Here is a 15,947-nt window from a genome sequence, read left to right on the forward strand (position 1 = left end):
ATAAATCATTTATATAAATTTTTAAAATTTAATGCAAACCAAAATCATTTTTTAAAATTTAAACAAATCGGAAAACCAACCCCGCCAAGTAGCTAAGAGTTGAACCTACACCAAAACTGTGAACACCGTAATACAAACCCCTACAGTTTATCATATTATATTATTATACATACAAACTAAAGTATCCAGGGTTTACAGCAGGTTGATTATGTATAACCATCACAATTTTTTACACTAACAAAATTATAATAACAAATAGTTTCAACATATTCACATTGAAGAAGCTCAAGTCAACACACAACAGGTTCAATTTCCACACTGTCAATACCTGCAGCTTTTTCAATCACGTGACCGGAGTCAAAGTCAACCACCGGAATATCGACAGTAGTTTCTCCACTTCCTTCTATATGATTCACAATATGATCATCCCTGTGCCCCAACTCACCATCTTCTTCGTTTGGAACCGTCGATTTAGCAGGAGTGATTCGCGACGACCTCAGGTTTGCGAATTTTGGGGAGTTTGGGTTTGACCCAGCTTCCCCAATATCTTCTGCATCTATCTTCAACTTATTTGTCAAATGGTTGAGCCACAATAACAGTTCAACGATATAAGCTTCTACCGGCCCTTTGTCTGCATGGTTAAATGTTTCAATTCGGTTTTTATCGTTCAGCCCGTTTGGCTTCCGACCTCCTCCTGAACTGCATAATCACAAACCGGCTTGGTGGTGTGAGTGACTTTTGATAATAACTAGAGATGTCAGTTATGAGTTTTGGCCCGTTTATAATTATACGGGCTGATTTGGGTTATGTTTTATCTCTAAGGGGTACGAGTCAATTGGTTTAGATCATATCTTGAAAATATAACAATCCATATTCTTATTTATGTCAAAAACATCAACCCTCTGCACACACTTAAAACCGTGTAAACCCGAACACGACCCGTTTAACCCATTTCTAAACATGTCAAATGGGTTGGCTGGTAATAATCAAGTTGCAAACGTGTTAATCAAATTGGTTGGTCATAAAACAACAGGTTGGCGGGTCAACCTAATTACCTAAACGGATTAAACAAGTCAACCTGAATACAACACACTGGGTTAGATATGCCAGCCCAGAACAGAATTTGTCCTGTACGGTTTGATGCAGTTATCAAAATTTTCTTTTTTGACTTGGACCAGTGTTGACCCGTGTAAATTCAAATGGTAAACATTATTCCTAAACAAATTTGTGACTCACCCGGTATCCGCCCACTCACCAACCCAACCGAAACCGTGATGAGCCCTGTTGAAAAAGAAGATACAAAAAGCAAAGTGAAAAACTGATTAGTTTGACTTAGCTGACATGGACAAAGGTCCCAAACGGGACAAATCCACTTACTTTGCTGTGTTTATGGCTACCGGAGAAAACCAACAGAGCGTTTTTTCCATTTCGGCTTTAATAGAGGGAACATCGAGCTGCAGAAACGAATTTTATAAAACTCTAGAACATAAGCGAGGCTTCAGGTTAAAATTATATATTTTCAATGTCGTTTTTGGCCCGTTTTCAATACATTTTGTAAATAACTGATGCAACTTAGGAGGTTGTTTCTGTTAGAATATACTTTGACATGTTAACCCGTTTGACCAATTTCAATTTTTTCCTGATTAGTTATACATTTTGATTTGACCCATTTACAACATAACCTAATCGATCCGTTTAGAGGAGAACAAGAAACCAGGTGGGAACCGAACCCAGTTTTTAACCCGATTTGACCCAAACCGGCCTGGTCAAACCCAACCCAAACCAAAACTGATGGTTGGGTTTTATGATTTTGTGAAAGCCGAATTTTTGGTTAGGTGTTGCATGAAATAAAAACCGAAAATACCAAACCAGACCGAATTTATGGATTTTTCATTTTTAATTTTAAATTTGAAGTAATCTAGAAGAATTTAATAAATAGTGTTACCTAATGTTAGCCTATATGTATAATAATCAATCAACTATTAAATAACAAAAAAGTCTTAAGCCCAATTTTCATTATTTTGGGCCAACATCTTTTGGCCTAAAAACTTCAAGCCCAAATGGTAAAACTGAAAAAACTGAAACCAAACCAAATACAAACCAAAACCGAACGGTTTTCAAAAACTCAAAAACCGAATTTTTGGTTTTTGATTCAGTTTGAGCCCAAAACCGAGTCACTGAACCATGCACATGCAGCACACACCTAGACCTGTTCATAAGCAAATGGGTCGAAATCCCCACATCAAGTTAAAATTGTTCAACCGAAGATGAGGTTAACATTCAGAATACCTCTTTATCAACACGAAATGAAGCTAATCGGGACCAAAAAGACGATTCTATATCAGGTGGCAGGCTCTGGTATAATGTGCTTCTTGCAACTGAAGTCATCGGGCTGCTTCGAGAAACCTATTAAAATAAAACAACCCACGTGAAACAATGGGACGGAAAGAGACCAAAATTGAATTTTAAGAAAGATTTTGAGTAGAACTGATACTGAACTTTAATAAAGAAAAAGAAGTGTGTGTACTCACAATGGAGTCGATTTGAAGGACAATATTAGCATAATGCAATGCGAGACCAGCGGGTCCAAGTTTATGCTGCATGTTTGGGCAACCACTTGATGCTGCATTATCATATGCCATCATCAAAATACTAGATAACATGAGTATAAACAAAAACGAATAGTTTATGCTGCTAGATGGGTCATGTTCACGGGTTGGTAAAGCGACCGACATCAACCCGAAAATTATACAAGGGCCCAAAAATTGCGCCAGACATACACGACAAGTGCATTTGTGGGATGGCATGAGCACAGCCCATGTGACCCAATTTTTCATCATTTTGCATATCGATATATATATATTCTAAAATTACAAATTTACATCAGAAAATGCAACTGTGTATGTTTTAACTATAGAACTTACATGTTCATTTCTCTTTTAACTTTTGGGACAACCATTTTAAATTGTGACATAAAATACATTTTAAAAAGACTTACAAAAATACATGTCTAAACATGTCATTTTGTGAACACGTAAGATTGACCCAACCCAACCTGTTTAGCTAAGTGTACCCGCGGGTTCAACCTAAAACTGACCGATACCTTTTTAGACTAAACCCAACCTGTGAATTTCGTGTTAGAAAATTTATACCCCTAGATGATCATAGTAATGAAACGGTTTGGTTAATGTTTAAAATACCCTTGAATAATGACAGAAGTACAGAAATCTAGTGGGCCAAAATCAATATCATTAATAAAAGACAGTTGATTCTACAAGGAAAAAGTTTAGTTTTTAGTAAAAGTTTGCACTTTTTTGTAACTTTCATGAATCAGTGCGTATATAAACCACATGAGGACATACATGCGGATTCAAAAGCATTTTTTATTTGTCGGTTTAGAGAGATGACAGTATCTACAAGCTTTTCCATAACCTGTATCAGATAGTAAGCACGGTCCATCATTACATCAGAATTCTCAATTACTCAAAAGTAGAAATCAATGACAAAAATTAGAGGTTGTGACGGGTCAAACGGGCTTACATCTTCCATACTTCTAGACCATAGTGACTTCTTCTTAAGAAGTTTTACTTGCTTCTTTTGGCCTTTCAGTGTTTGTATTAGAAACAGCTCACGGCCTGCAAAATGCCGATAGGCTTAATTGAGTTTAATAAATTATTTCATAAATGATCAGACGGATATATGAAGCATATGACAGAAGTATGCAGTATAGGGGTGTAAACGAGCTAAGCTACCCGTTATATCTCGCCGCCTGTTATATCTCGGATCGAGCCGAGCATAAATTGGAGCTCATTTAATAAGCTAGCCCGAGCTTCACTTAGCGAGCTTGACTATTTATACCATATATAATAACTTGTATTTAATATAATAAATATATGTTACATGAAAGATATTATTACACACAAAATTACAATGAAACTAACTAAATAATATATATATTGCTATATATATAATTACAGATACAAATAATTATACATGTATATGAATAAAACAATAAAAAAAATTATGCACGACATTTCCTTTTTTGGTTAGTTTTCAAATTTAATTAATCCTTTTCCATTTCAAGTATCAGCAAGTTAATTACTAAGGGAACTTTAGACATTTTATCAAAATCAAATCAAACATTGCAAACTTTGGAACCACCCTTAGATCACTGAATTATGGTTTTAACCTTTTGGAATGGGAGTTGAATTAAGCACTCCTTGGTTCTTCTCTTGCTCATCTTGCTCCAGTTTGTCCAATATGCACAACTCTCGGTACAGATCCTGCATCCCAAAACGTGGCACGTTAGCTCAAAACCATGTAGAATAAGAAGTCCGTTTTACCATTTTGTTAGACACCCACTCATATTTCATAAAACATGTCTCTTTTTATTCACATAAATGTTCCTTTTGGCCATTTTATCTACTAATACTCTGAATAAATAAGAATTTGACAAACACACAAACATCTGATTATCGAATTATTATAAGTTTTTGTTTTATTATATTTAGCTTCCATATAAGCAATATATATATAAATTGGGATGCTTACAGCTGTATGTTGAACCAAGTTTAGCAATTGACCCATTGTTACTTCAGGATCCGCCTTCAATTGCTTAGGACGGGTAAGTCCCCGGTCCTGTCTGGAAATCAATAAATGCAAAAGCCAAGTCAAAATTATGTGACAATTGATAAGTAGAGGTGGCAAGACAAGTAGGTTGGGTAATGGGTCAAAATGTGTTAGCATGAAACGTGTCTAAATGTTTCAGGCTGAAATGGGTCAAAATGTGTTCAGCCTGAAACGGGCATATTTAGTATGGTTCAGATCACCCGCGAACACATTTTTCTACCTTATTATAAATTACTATTACTTTAATTGTACTTAACAAAATAATATCGTTAAAACAAAATTTAAATCTTCATATAAATCTGGTGACTTTCAACTTTCAAGTTTCAACCTTTTCAAACCGTTCCTCTTTTAGCTAAAAAATTGTTTTGACCCGTTTGACAAACCCACAACTAAAACCGACCTGTTTACTGTTAAGAAATAAATGAAACGTAAACACTACCTCTAATTACAAGATATACCATAAAACTATAAAACTACAAAACTTACTTCTCAAAATAAACATCCAAATTGTGCCATTGAGGATCTTTACATCTATTTCCAAACCGAACCACTTCTCCAATAAAGATTTTCAGCTCGGCCCTGAAAATCCCACATAATCAACTAAAATAATAGAAAAATAAGCAGGTCATCAACAAAATAAAAAATGTATGAACCTTTTATCTGCTGCAACGATTCTTAAAAGCTCATCATCATCTTTAGACACTAACTTTTGTACGCCTTCAGAAGCAAAAACTACTTCTTTTAAATGTTTTATATTTCTTTCTGACAGAGAATTCATAAGGCTAGAACCCTTCATAATGGTGTTGGCAACCTCAAATGACAAAATGCATAGTTCGTTGCCTTTTGTTGTGTGTCCCGTGACAAACGGGCTGCCCGAATTTAGACTTTTTACACTGCTTCCGAGAGTGTCTAATACGTCCACTGCTTTTTCTATACCTAAGCTACCGGCTTTGCGTGCACTCACCTGAAAGTATTAAGAATAAGATAATGGTTAGAGATGGTGATACGGGCAGACTGGACAGGTCAGGTTACGGGTCAAAACCAGAGGGTTTGTAGTATGTAATTATGTATCAAAACTAGGGGTGGCGAATTCTGACATGACCTCAAACTCAACATGACAATATTCAGGGTTCGGGTTGGCATATCTAACCCGTATTTTAAACGGGTCATGTTCGGGCTGACCTGTTTAACCCGTCATGTTAGCCAGGTCGACTCACTAGCCGGTCTATGACCCGTTTAACCCATTTTTCTACAGCCCCACTAACGTGATTAGCATGTTTACAACTTGATTATTACCCACCAACCCGTTTGACACGATTAGCTAAATGGGTTAATCGAGTTGTGTTCGGGTTACACGATTTTAAGTGTGTGCAGGTTAAGGCTGATCAGCTGATGTTTTATACACTGATAAAATTATGGGTCATGTTCAGGTTGAACAATTCGACCCGCCAGCCTGCAACCCGTGTATCCGGCACGATTTGACACCTCTGTCAAAACAAGCGGATATATAAATTAGAAACAAAAATGTTCAAGAAAATGTGTCGGATCCATATATTTATTACGATTACAAACTCTCATTTTATGTTAATTATAACTATGATTAGGGTTTATTAGTTTATGGCCCATATGGCGAAGATAGGTATCTATCGGGATTCTAGTTACCTTCCTATATATATTGGGAGTTTCCCCCTCCATTGAAAGCATTCAATTATATTATTCCAGTCTATGTTTGTAAAAGAGACTGCATTTTACCTAAATCTTGTAACCCTAATAATAATCTAGTCTAGTAATAATTATGATTAACATTCTATAGCTATAGTTTTACAAAGTAGTCAATGCAAAAGATGCACCTACCCGAAAGCTTCTAGATCTTGATTTCTCAGACAAAGTTGCAGGGATACGTGGGATCCCATCATAAAACTCATCAGCCTCTTTGCTACTAAATCCACTGACATTCCTTTTAGGACTAAAGCCCTCTTCTTTTGTTTGCTTTCTTTCATCGGTCGAGTCATCTTGCAAATTTGATTGGTTTAAGTCATGATATGCATACGCATTGACATATGATGACCCCTTACTCTTTGAAGAACGCGCTCCCATATCTTTCAAACAAAGCTTTACAAATCTTAGCTCACCTAGAGCTTAAGAAAAAAGATACAAGGTGTCACGCTAGTCAACAATACAGAATGTGTAATATCAAACTCTCTCTCTCTCTCTCTCTCTATATATATATATATATATATAACCATGATTGTGTTTTAAGACAAATAAATAACCAACAGAATAATCTTGACTAATGTTTGCTAATAATCAATCACCTTCAAGAAAATATTGAAGCACAAGAGAAAATCACAGTAATCATAAAGAAAAGAAAAGAAAAGATGTACTGTATATATTATCGCAGAAATTGTAGCAAAGTTATTACAAAATCTTGAAATATATATATGGTGATGATATAAAAAGTCAAAATCTAGGTGATTGCCTACCTAATACAGGGAAAAGTTTGAAGCTTGCTTGTGTGAATAAAGATGAAATCTTGATAGGGTTAGGGTTGGTGTTTGAAAACAAACAAAGAAAGAAGACGATGCAGGGTGTCGGAAATGGGGAAGACCAAAATGAAATACAATGGTCAAACTTGTTGTGCTAATTCCAAATGTCAACCTTTTCCATGTTTCATTTATTTTTCGTTTTTTCTGACATTTTCCTTTTTTTTTTCTTTTTAAATCATCCTCGTCTAACAGTGATAGTCACACGTTGGTCCTCGGTTTAGGACTTGCATTTTTCTATTTCTATTTTAAGAAGTAGTGAAATTTGAGGAGAATAATGTCAATATTTTTTTCTCTTTTTTTAATGGTTTGTGATAATGTTGACAAAACAAGTTGCTATTATCACAATCCCTTGTACCGTCTAGAGAGTTGTTTTTATTGTATGTAAACTGTATGTTGAGCTATGTTTCCTGTTAATTAATAAGTTATAGTTAATAAAATAAAGATGTCAAGTAAGTTAATGATGAAAACAAGTTGCTAATGAGTTTGAGAGCAACTCGTTATGTACCATCAAGTTAATATTTAGAGTAACTTGTTGCTGACCATACAGTTTCTACTTTCTACTGGTGAAACTGTTTGAAGAAATTACAAGTTGGTTCGGTGAATCTTTATGTGACATTAGCAATGCATATAAGGAAGGTTTTCTATATGGGGATCAAGACAGACTATTCAATTGATTTGATAATTTAGAGATCAGAGATAGAGTTGTTAAGTTGCTAGCACGATTTTGTAGGTAGTTCCTACGATGTATTGTTATAGGTTTGTTCATTTGATTACAACACTTTGTAACGTTTGACGGATGATAATCGATTGAAGTTTCTATATAAATCTATTTGTTCTTGTTTTATTCGCCTTTCATTCTTCATTAAACATAAATCCCCCATTCGATTGTCATTTTTTTTTCAATGCATATCATTTGATACTGTCAATTACAATAGGTGTTTTAGTGATATCCACCCATACAAGTGGTAGAGGAGTTATTTTTAACCAATTGATCTAACATTCAATTTTAAGTTGAGAACTTCTCTTAGTTTGGAATGTTTTGAATATGCTTTATTTTCACCGAGATTTTGCTATCTTAAATCCAAAGTTGGCTAGAAACAAATTCTCCGTATCACCATATGTATGAAAGAGAAGAATGCAACACTTCATGGTGATCTATGACCCTGTCTTGTGGAGATCAATAAGAACTGCCCTTACATTCCCATAACTTTTCTTGGTGATAGTAATGGAATTGATATTCCAAAGTAAATATCCAAATATTTTTTAAGAAGAAAAAAAATATTGACTACTGATGTCTAATGTCTTATTACGGTTCTTCCTAATGAAATATATCAACGCTTTTGAAATATCCTAAAATATAATAATAATAATAATAATAATAATAATACAATAAGAAACCTACTACTACTACTAATAATAATAATTTTTTTTAAATAAATAACAACAAGGATATGCATTTTAAATGAAAAAAAAATGCATAAGTAAATAAAAATTATATTATAATAACTTATATAATAACAAACATATAACATAATGATGGGAGGAGACATTTAATTAGGTAAGAGCTCGTTTTTAAAACACACTCTTCTTCTACCATTAAAAATCTACGCAATATTCAAAATCTAACCAAAGTCGGTTTCTTTGAATACTTGTTAGATATTTTGTTCAAACCTTTATATAGGCTAAAGGAAACGATGAAGAAGACCATTCTAGAGACCAATTATTTAACTATATTACCTGCTCAACAAATGATTTCAAAAGATACTTTTTTTACCCTTCATCCTCATCGGTTATAAAAACCCAGCTTGCCTTGTCTAGTTGCTCAACTTGCTCAATCCATTCCATTTCCGACGAATCCATTAGCCATCAAAATCAGCCCCGTTTCACATACAACACCATAACCGCTCGTCACCCCCACTCGCCACCAACATGCTTCATCCCTAGAATATGACGGAGACCACGCCGCAAACACCTGATCATCAGTGACACAGCCGGGTAACCACCACCGTCCAACACCATCTCCATCATAACCGTCGTCTTCGCCAAAGAATCACCTGGATTATACTCGTTCCTTCGTCTGCACCCTTGGTTACCCTATCGCGGCCACCGGAAACACAATAAAAACAGAACCCCGTCGCCGTCTATGTTTCTTTCGGGCGGGATGCAAACATTCTGGTGACCTGCAAATCGTCACAAGAGACATCCCTCTAACCCGAAGAAAGTCGAAGGCACACTAGAAACCTATCCGATACTCCATGCAACCTTAACCAACCTCGTCGCCACCGCCTTATTTATTTTTGGCAACCATAAAATCACTTCAACCACCAGATCATTGAAAATCAGACCACTGCAGCCATTGCAAGTTTCCGATGACCACCATTGTCATATCTGTTTTTATTTTTTTCGCGATTAAGGTAACTGAAGAAACAAAGTCCGAACTGGATAGTCCGAACTCTAGTTTTCCCCAAGTGAGTCTACTGAATACTAATGACGTCAGATCCAAGCTGCTTGCCTGCAAAACAAATCACCGTGAGTCTCGTTACGGGAAGGATAAGATGGGGGTTCTTCCCGTAACCACCCTCCGGCGTGAGAACAAGTACTGTCCTGATTGGAATAATAGAAGAGAGTACGAGTATCTTGCATAAGGCTTGAGAGTGTCCATACCTGTAAGTGGTGTACTTGGTATTTATAGTTGAAGGTGGGGGAATGTAATTGGTGGAGTTGTCACTATCATAATATTCCCTTTCTACCTGAAAGGACACGTGTCGATCTTTTATTGGTCGTGATAGTCTGGCCGTGGCCATTACGTGCGAGACATGGGGTGGCCACTACGTGCCTAGGTGTCACCTTTCATTGGTCGATGTCGCTATCAGGGAATATTTGGGAAATCTTCTAGAAGTAGTTTGTTACAACTGCTCTTCCATATCACGCGGGGATCACATGTGTGATCAATCCCTAGTATTGGTTGCGGGTTCATCCCATGGATGTTCATTGGTAATCCGCGGTTTACGATGGGTGCCCGCGAAGCATGTTTCCGGAACTATGGATCCTTAGATGGTCTTGTGCTGATTGTAAGTGTTTGTCCATGCGTTCCTCTCGCGGATGTTTATTGACGATCCGCGTGTTGGGTGAGGGTCCGCGGATTGAATCAGGGATCCGCAGGTAGCTTTACTACCCTACCTCTATAAGTCCCCCCCGGTCCATTGTTGCTTTCGCTAGTCGATGTCGCGGGTGGAATTATGGACTCTGCTCTGACCTTTTGATATGGGTTAGGCTTGTTGGTCCGCGGGATTCCTATTGCCTCTGAACTGGGGGTACTCTTCTGTTGTCTGAGACGTGACGTCTTTAGTCTGAGTCATGTCAGGGGTGGTGCTCGAGGTGATTGCACGAAGTTTTAGGCGGCTGATTCAAAATTAATTTGTTTTTTGTCAGTTCCCGCCTAACGTGTCTTCTTCTGATTGGACGGTTCCAGAGCGTGAGTTGTATCCCTATCTTTCACATTAATTGCGATGTGTATATATAGAGGGAACCGTTCTACTTTCTTTTTTACTCGCAAAAAATTTCTCCAAGTCTTTTCACCTTCTTCACTTTTCCGTTCATATTTTGTATCTCAGCTTTCTACTGTTTTGATTAGCGATGGCCGGTGGCAAGAATGGAGGGAAAGCCAAAGAAGGTAAAAAAGATGCGTCGAAAGGGTTGGTAGAGAACATCTGCATTAGCTGGAAGGTAGCAGACTTCCAGGACATCGTCAACCTGTATGGGTTGGCACCGGAGTGGGGGCCGGAGCTTCCTTCCTCGGGATCCATAGCCGATCAACCGCTGACCGGAAAGATTGCGATGTATGGTGAATTTTTCACCATAGGCAACTTCCGGTTACCCATTACAAAGTTTATGGGTGGATTTTTGGATTTGTCTGGGATTCATATCTCCCAGATGCATCCGTTCGGAGTCATGAGGCTCCGACACTTTGAGTTTTGTTGCAGGGCTCTTGAGGTGGAGCCTACTGTGGATCGCTTCCTCGCGATCTACAAAATCCATGTCCGCGGGAGCTGGTTTAGCTTCTCCGTTCATGGGAAGGTGATAGGAAGTGAGCCTTCGCGGAGCGCTCATGAGTGGAAGAATAAGTTCCTCTGGATTAATGCGGACGTTATTCCTCTGGCCATGACCCGCCACTCACTGACTGAGAAATTTTCCCATCTTCCAGCTGCTGACGCAGAAGGTCAAGAATGGTATACCAAGCTAAAGCTGATTCCAACGGGTCTTATTCCCGAGTCTGCGTTGGTTCAGGTGGGGATGAGCCGTTTATGGCCCTATCCAAATGAACACTTTTACTTCTCCAGGGACGATGGAAGTAAGTTGGATCCCTACATCTTTTGGTGTTTATTGTATTTCTTATAAACATATGTTTATGTTTTTCTTCGTCTTTGTTTCAAGGGGGATTCACTTTTTGAAGTTCTTTTTCCCACGGTTGCTGGGAACATGTTCAGGATGCCCTTGGAAATGTATCAGAAGCCCATCTTTGATCATACCAAGGGGAATTTCCTTTTCCCGACTCGTGGTCGTACCGAGCCGGTGGTTACTGACTCTGCGGTGGCCCAAGGTGTGTACATCTTGAATCATAAACCTCTTATCGGCGATCGTCCTTTCTTCTAGTAAGGATTCAACTAGTGAGGAATCACCTTCCGGTACTCCAGAAAGATTTCATGCTGACGTATTGCATGCTATTGCAGATCTTGTGCGTCGCAACAAGAGGAGAGCGGATACTGCAGGCGTATCCAGCCACAGCATTGATTCCGATTCCGATGATCCCACTGGTGGGGAGGCAACTGAATACGCCGAGGATCCCGCTGGTGGGGAGGCATCTAGGGGTGCCGATGATCCCGCCGGCGGGGAGGCACCCAAAAACGTCGATGATCCCACTGGTGGGGAGGCGTCGAATTGGGGGGAGGGTCCCTTCTAAAGAAGATCAGACTGACCCGTCTTAAGGATCGGTAAAAAAGAAGACTACAACCCGAGAGCCTGCAGGTACTTGATGTTTTTGCTGTTTTATCCTTGTTTCCTTTGCTTCTTTGTGGATATTACAAACTTTCCTTTGTTTTAGGATTAGCCACGGTCGTCGCCCCTCGCCCGTTGTCTCCGCCTCCAATTACTTTGTGGAGCGAAGGTAGTGAAGGGGTGGACATGCGGACTCTGGAGGTGGTGGTGGAAACGGAGGTTGTACCTCCCCAGGGCACAACCGAAGACCCTCCTGTTCTACAGGCGAGAAAGGAGAATCCTCCAATCCTTCAACAGCACAAGTTCCTGGGGATTCCTCTTTCTACCCCTCGTGAAATCTTGGCCCGAATGCGCTTTTTACAGTTCCGTGTGTGTGCCAAGAATTCTTTGAGCACTGCCTCCCGCCTTCCGAGCGTGACCGTATCCTTAATCATACCCAGGCTAGTTTGGCGCAAGCACTTAGCTATCATATGGCTAACGTGCTTTCCACTAGTTGTGAGGTATTTGAGAGCTGGGTTGAAGGGGGGGGGGGACTTACTGCAGGTTCTTGGCCGCATGGGAGAGGCCGAGAAGGCCCGGGATTCTGCTCGGGCAGATACTAAGGAAAAGGCCACTGCTCTCGTGACAAGATTTTTTTGAGATTAAGCCAAGCATCTAATACTGGTTTCTTTGTGCAGCGGAAGGTCTGTCGTTATATGTCCTTGTCCCGGACGTGCTTGGAAGGATTCAGCTTGCTGCTCGTGACAAGATCTTGCCTCCTTGTCTAAGGAGCATGAGGGTTTGCATAAGACCCTCATCGATGCCACAGACGAGAGGAAGTGGCTTCTGAAGTTTGGCATCCCCAAGGTAGATACTCTCAAACTTATACTTATTTTGAGGAATATTATGCTAACTTTTTCTTGTACCAGATTGTCAAGCTCTTCAAGGAGGGGCCTGAACTTGGGGATTGCCTCACTGGCCTGTTGGTCAGCTCATCGCGGGCGGGTCGTCAAGCCGGTTTTGAGGAAGGCTATTCCATGGCTCGCGAGGGACGCCCGCCCACTGAGTTCGAGCTTCACGGCCAAGATTGTCAAAAGGAATATGATGCTGATCTTGATTCTTTTGAAAACCTTTCCTTTGACATCTTGAAGTACATAGAAGAAAACCGCCGTGAGCCTACTTGCGTTGGCGAGCTGCGGCTTCACGTGAATGAGTTACTCGCGCAAGCGAAGGCCAAGGAAGCTTCTCAGGAAGATTAGGAATATACTGATGAGATGTATTTATATTTTCCTGGCTTTCCTGTAATTTTTGTACATATATTTTAATGAAATGAAATTATCTTTTCCATTATCATATTGCATGTACTGTGTTTTGGAGTGTTCCTTTGCCTTGTTATCTGGATTTTACTAGTCGCGGATAATATTTGTTGCCCATGACTCCCATGTGTCGCTCTCTATTACTTGTCTTTTTCTTGTTTTTTCTTGTAACTTGAATTCTTTTGGTGTTTGACTTGTCAGTCAAAACATTTAGTTTGTCTCGTTACTGTGTAACTAAGTAGACGCCGATTATTTCTGGAAGCTGACTGATGTGACGGGTCTGTTCTGCGCGAAAGTAGGCCTGACGATTGGCGACAACTATTTCTTGGGATTTAAAATTTTTGACCCTTGGTTTCCCGCTTGACGTGTCACGACCTGATTGGATGACAGTTGCTTTTTACTGTTTACCTCATTAAATGCGATTGGTATAAAAACCTGTCGACCTCTCTTCTTCTTTCTTATCATTTATGAAGAATCATATTAATCTCGTCGGATTTCATCATTTCAAACTCATGAAACTTCTTTATTTGATTTCTAGCAATCATGGCTCGTCGTAATCGATTCTTAGCTGAGTATATGATGTCGTCTAAGCCGGATTATCAAATTATCGATTGTGCCACCATCGATTGGGATGAACAGAGATTTCAAGATGTAATTAACGCCTATGGAATTGCTCCTGAATGGGAGCCGGAATTTCCAGTTCCTGGTTCGACGGCCAACCGCCCTCCGATGGGGAAGATGGCTCTCTATGCTGAGTTCTTCAGTTCTGGGAATTTTCGTCTTCCGATTACGCGGTTTCTGGGTAAATTAATAACTGGGAACATGATTCATCTTTCCCAACTCCATGCGTTGGCGATGATGCGTACGCGTCATTTTGAGTTTTGCTGCCGGGCGCATGGCATCGTGCCCACTATCGACAAATTCGTCGTGTTCTACCATATGCATGGTAGGGGCGGACGATATACTTGTCTTCCTACTGACAGGAAGGCTGTTGCCTTGGACGCATCTCCATCGGATCCCCAATGGGCTAGGAAATTCTTCTGGATTCGGGAAGATGTGATCTCACTTTCTATGTATTGGCGTTCGGCGGATCAACCATTTCTTGCCTTATCGTACGTTGAACGCCCGGAAAGGCATGAATGGTACCGCCAGCTGACCCATACTGCAACCCTAATACGCCCCATCCCAAAAGCCGCCTTGTGAGAGCTGGGATGAGTCGCTTGTGGCCCTATCCGGATGAAGTGCCATTCATCCGGAAACCGGATGGATGTAAGCATACCAAGATTTTTTTTTTTTTTTGTGAGATTAAGCCAAGTATCTAATACTGGTTTCTTTGTGCAACGGAAGGTCTCTCATTATCTGTCCTTGTCCTGGACGTGCCTGGAACGATGCAGCTTGCTACTCGTGACAAGAAGGACCTTCCAATCCTTGACAAAAACCAGGATAACTTTTTGTTTCCCCAACATACCCGTCGGGAACCTGTGGTTTCCGAAGGTTTGTATGCAACAGGTAACATGTTTTTGACACTTAGTCTTGTAATCCATTTGTTAATGAATGCAACTATGGTGTAGCCTTTGGTCGTAAGAGGAAAGAAGCTTCTTCCAGCAGCATTCCTATGGCAGCCGCTGGTGAGAGTCAGGGTGTGAACCGTTCTCCTCCTTCCTCCCCTCCAGACGCGAAGAGGCTCCGCCTTCGTGACCGTGTTGCGGTCCGCATGCAGAACATACCAGGTACTTTTCAGTAAGTTCATGCGTTTTCATATTTCAGCAACTGATTACATTTTTTGCTTTTATGCAACCCGTGTTATCCTCTTGGATACTCCTCCGGCCAAGAGTGGTCCCAGCAAACTATCTGCTGGTGACAAGGGGAAGTCCAAGGAGGATGCACCCCGTTCTGTTGTCTGGGAATTACCAACATCTGTGTCACTGCCCCTGTCCCCGCCCATTATTCAAGAAGTTGATGAACCTGCGGGGCAGGCATCTGTACCTCCGCATCCACCTCGCTTTTTGGGGAGGAAGGAGCTAGTGTTTTGTAGGGAGGCATCACCCGCCATATTCTAGAATGGAACTTAACTCCCGTTTCCCGGTTTTTTGACGGGGAAGTATGTTTTGAGTTCCTTCACGAGGGTGTGCCTCCCACGGAACGCGAGTTCCAGCGTAACCGCGCCCGGGTGTCTCTTGGGAATTCTTACATATATCATCTGGCCAACTTGGTCTCGACAACCCAAGAGATATACCGGGACTGGAAATTTATGGGGCAGAACCAGGGGTTGCAAGATAATCTCCTTGAAGAGCTCGAGCCGAAAAAGAGAAATATCGTATCGAGGCTAACACCCAAAGGTGGAAGCTGAGAGATTCTGAACGAGCTATGGAGCAGGAGAAGCAACCGCCAGGCTTTCGCCGCGAAGGATTGGGAAGAGGCGTTCCGTTGAAAAAAATGCTTCAATTGAAGCCTCACGTGCTCATTCCCGTGCTCGGAAGCT

At 40.2% G+C, this 15,947-nt stretch overlaps 1 protein-coding gene across 1 annotated transcript; it reads right to left on the reverse strand.

The window, feature by feature from the left end:
- Positions 1-244: 244 nt before the first annotated feature.
- LOC143529400 (protein PSK SIMULATOR 1-like) lies at positions 245-6,726 on the reverse strand. The gene is made up of 12 exons (XM_077025209.1): positions 6,484-6,726; positions 5,283-5,593; positions 5,116-5,208; positions 4,552-4,642; positions 4,190-4,283; positions 3,541-3,635; positions 3,363-3,432; positions 2,532-2,623; positions 2,290-2,406; positions 1,378-1,454; positions 1,237-1,281; positions 245-699 (listed from the first exon to the last, which is right to left on the reverse strand). The coding sequence occupies exons 1-12, from the start codon at positions 6,724-6,726 to the stop codon at positions 291-293; spliced, it is 1,737 nt and encodes a 578-aa protein (XP_076881324.1). The 3' UTR covers positions 245-290.
- Between the last annotated feature and the right edge of the window lie 9,221 nt (positions 6,727-15,947).

This window comes from Bidens hawaiensis, unplaced genomic scaffold, assembly GCF_021521415.1.
Source record: "Bidens hawaiensis isolate Kalapana, Puna unplaced genomic scaffold, B.hawaiensis_p1.1 tig00008539_1, whole genome shotgun sequence".
Lineage (NCBI taxonomy): Eukaryota > Viridiplantae > Streptophyta > Magnoliopsida > Asterales > Asteraceae > Bidens > Bidens hawaiensis.

Coding starts and splice junctions, on each gene's coding strand:
- LOC143529400 (XM_077025209.1), bottom strand. CDS start 6,726: ATGGGAGCGCGTTCTTCAAAGAGTAAGGGGTCATCATATGTCAATGCG. Junction 3,636..4,189: donor TTCAACTCCCATTCCAAAAG/GTTAAAACCATA, acceptor GGCATTTTGCAG/GCCGTGAGCTGTTTCTAATA. Junction 2,407..2,531: donor TCCTTCAAATCGACTCCATT/GTGAGTACACAC, acceptor TTATTTTAATAG/GTTTCTCGAAGCAGCCCGAT.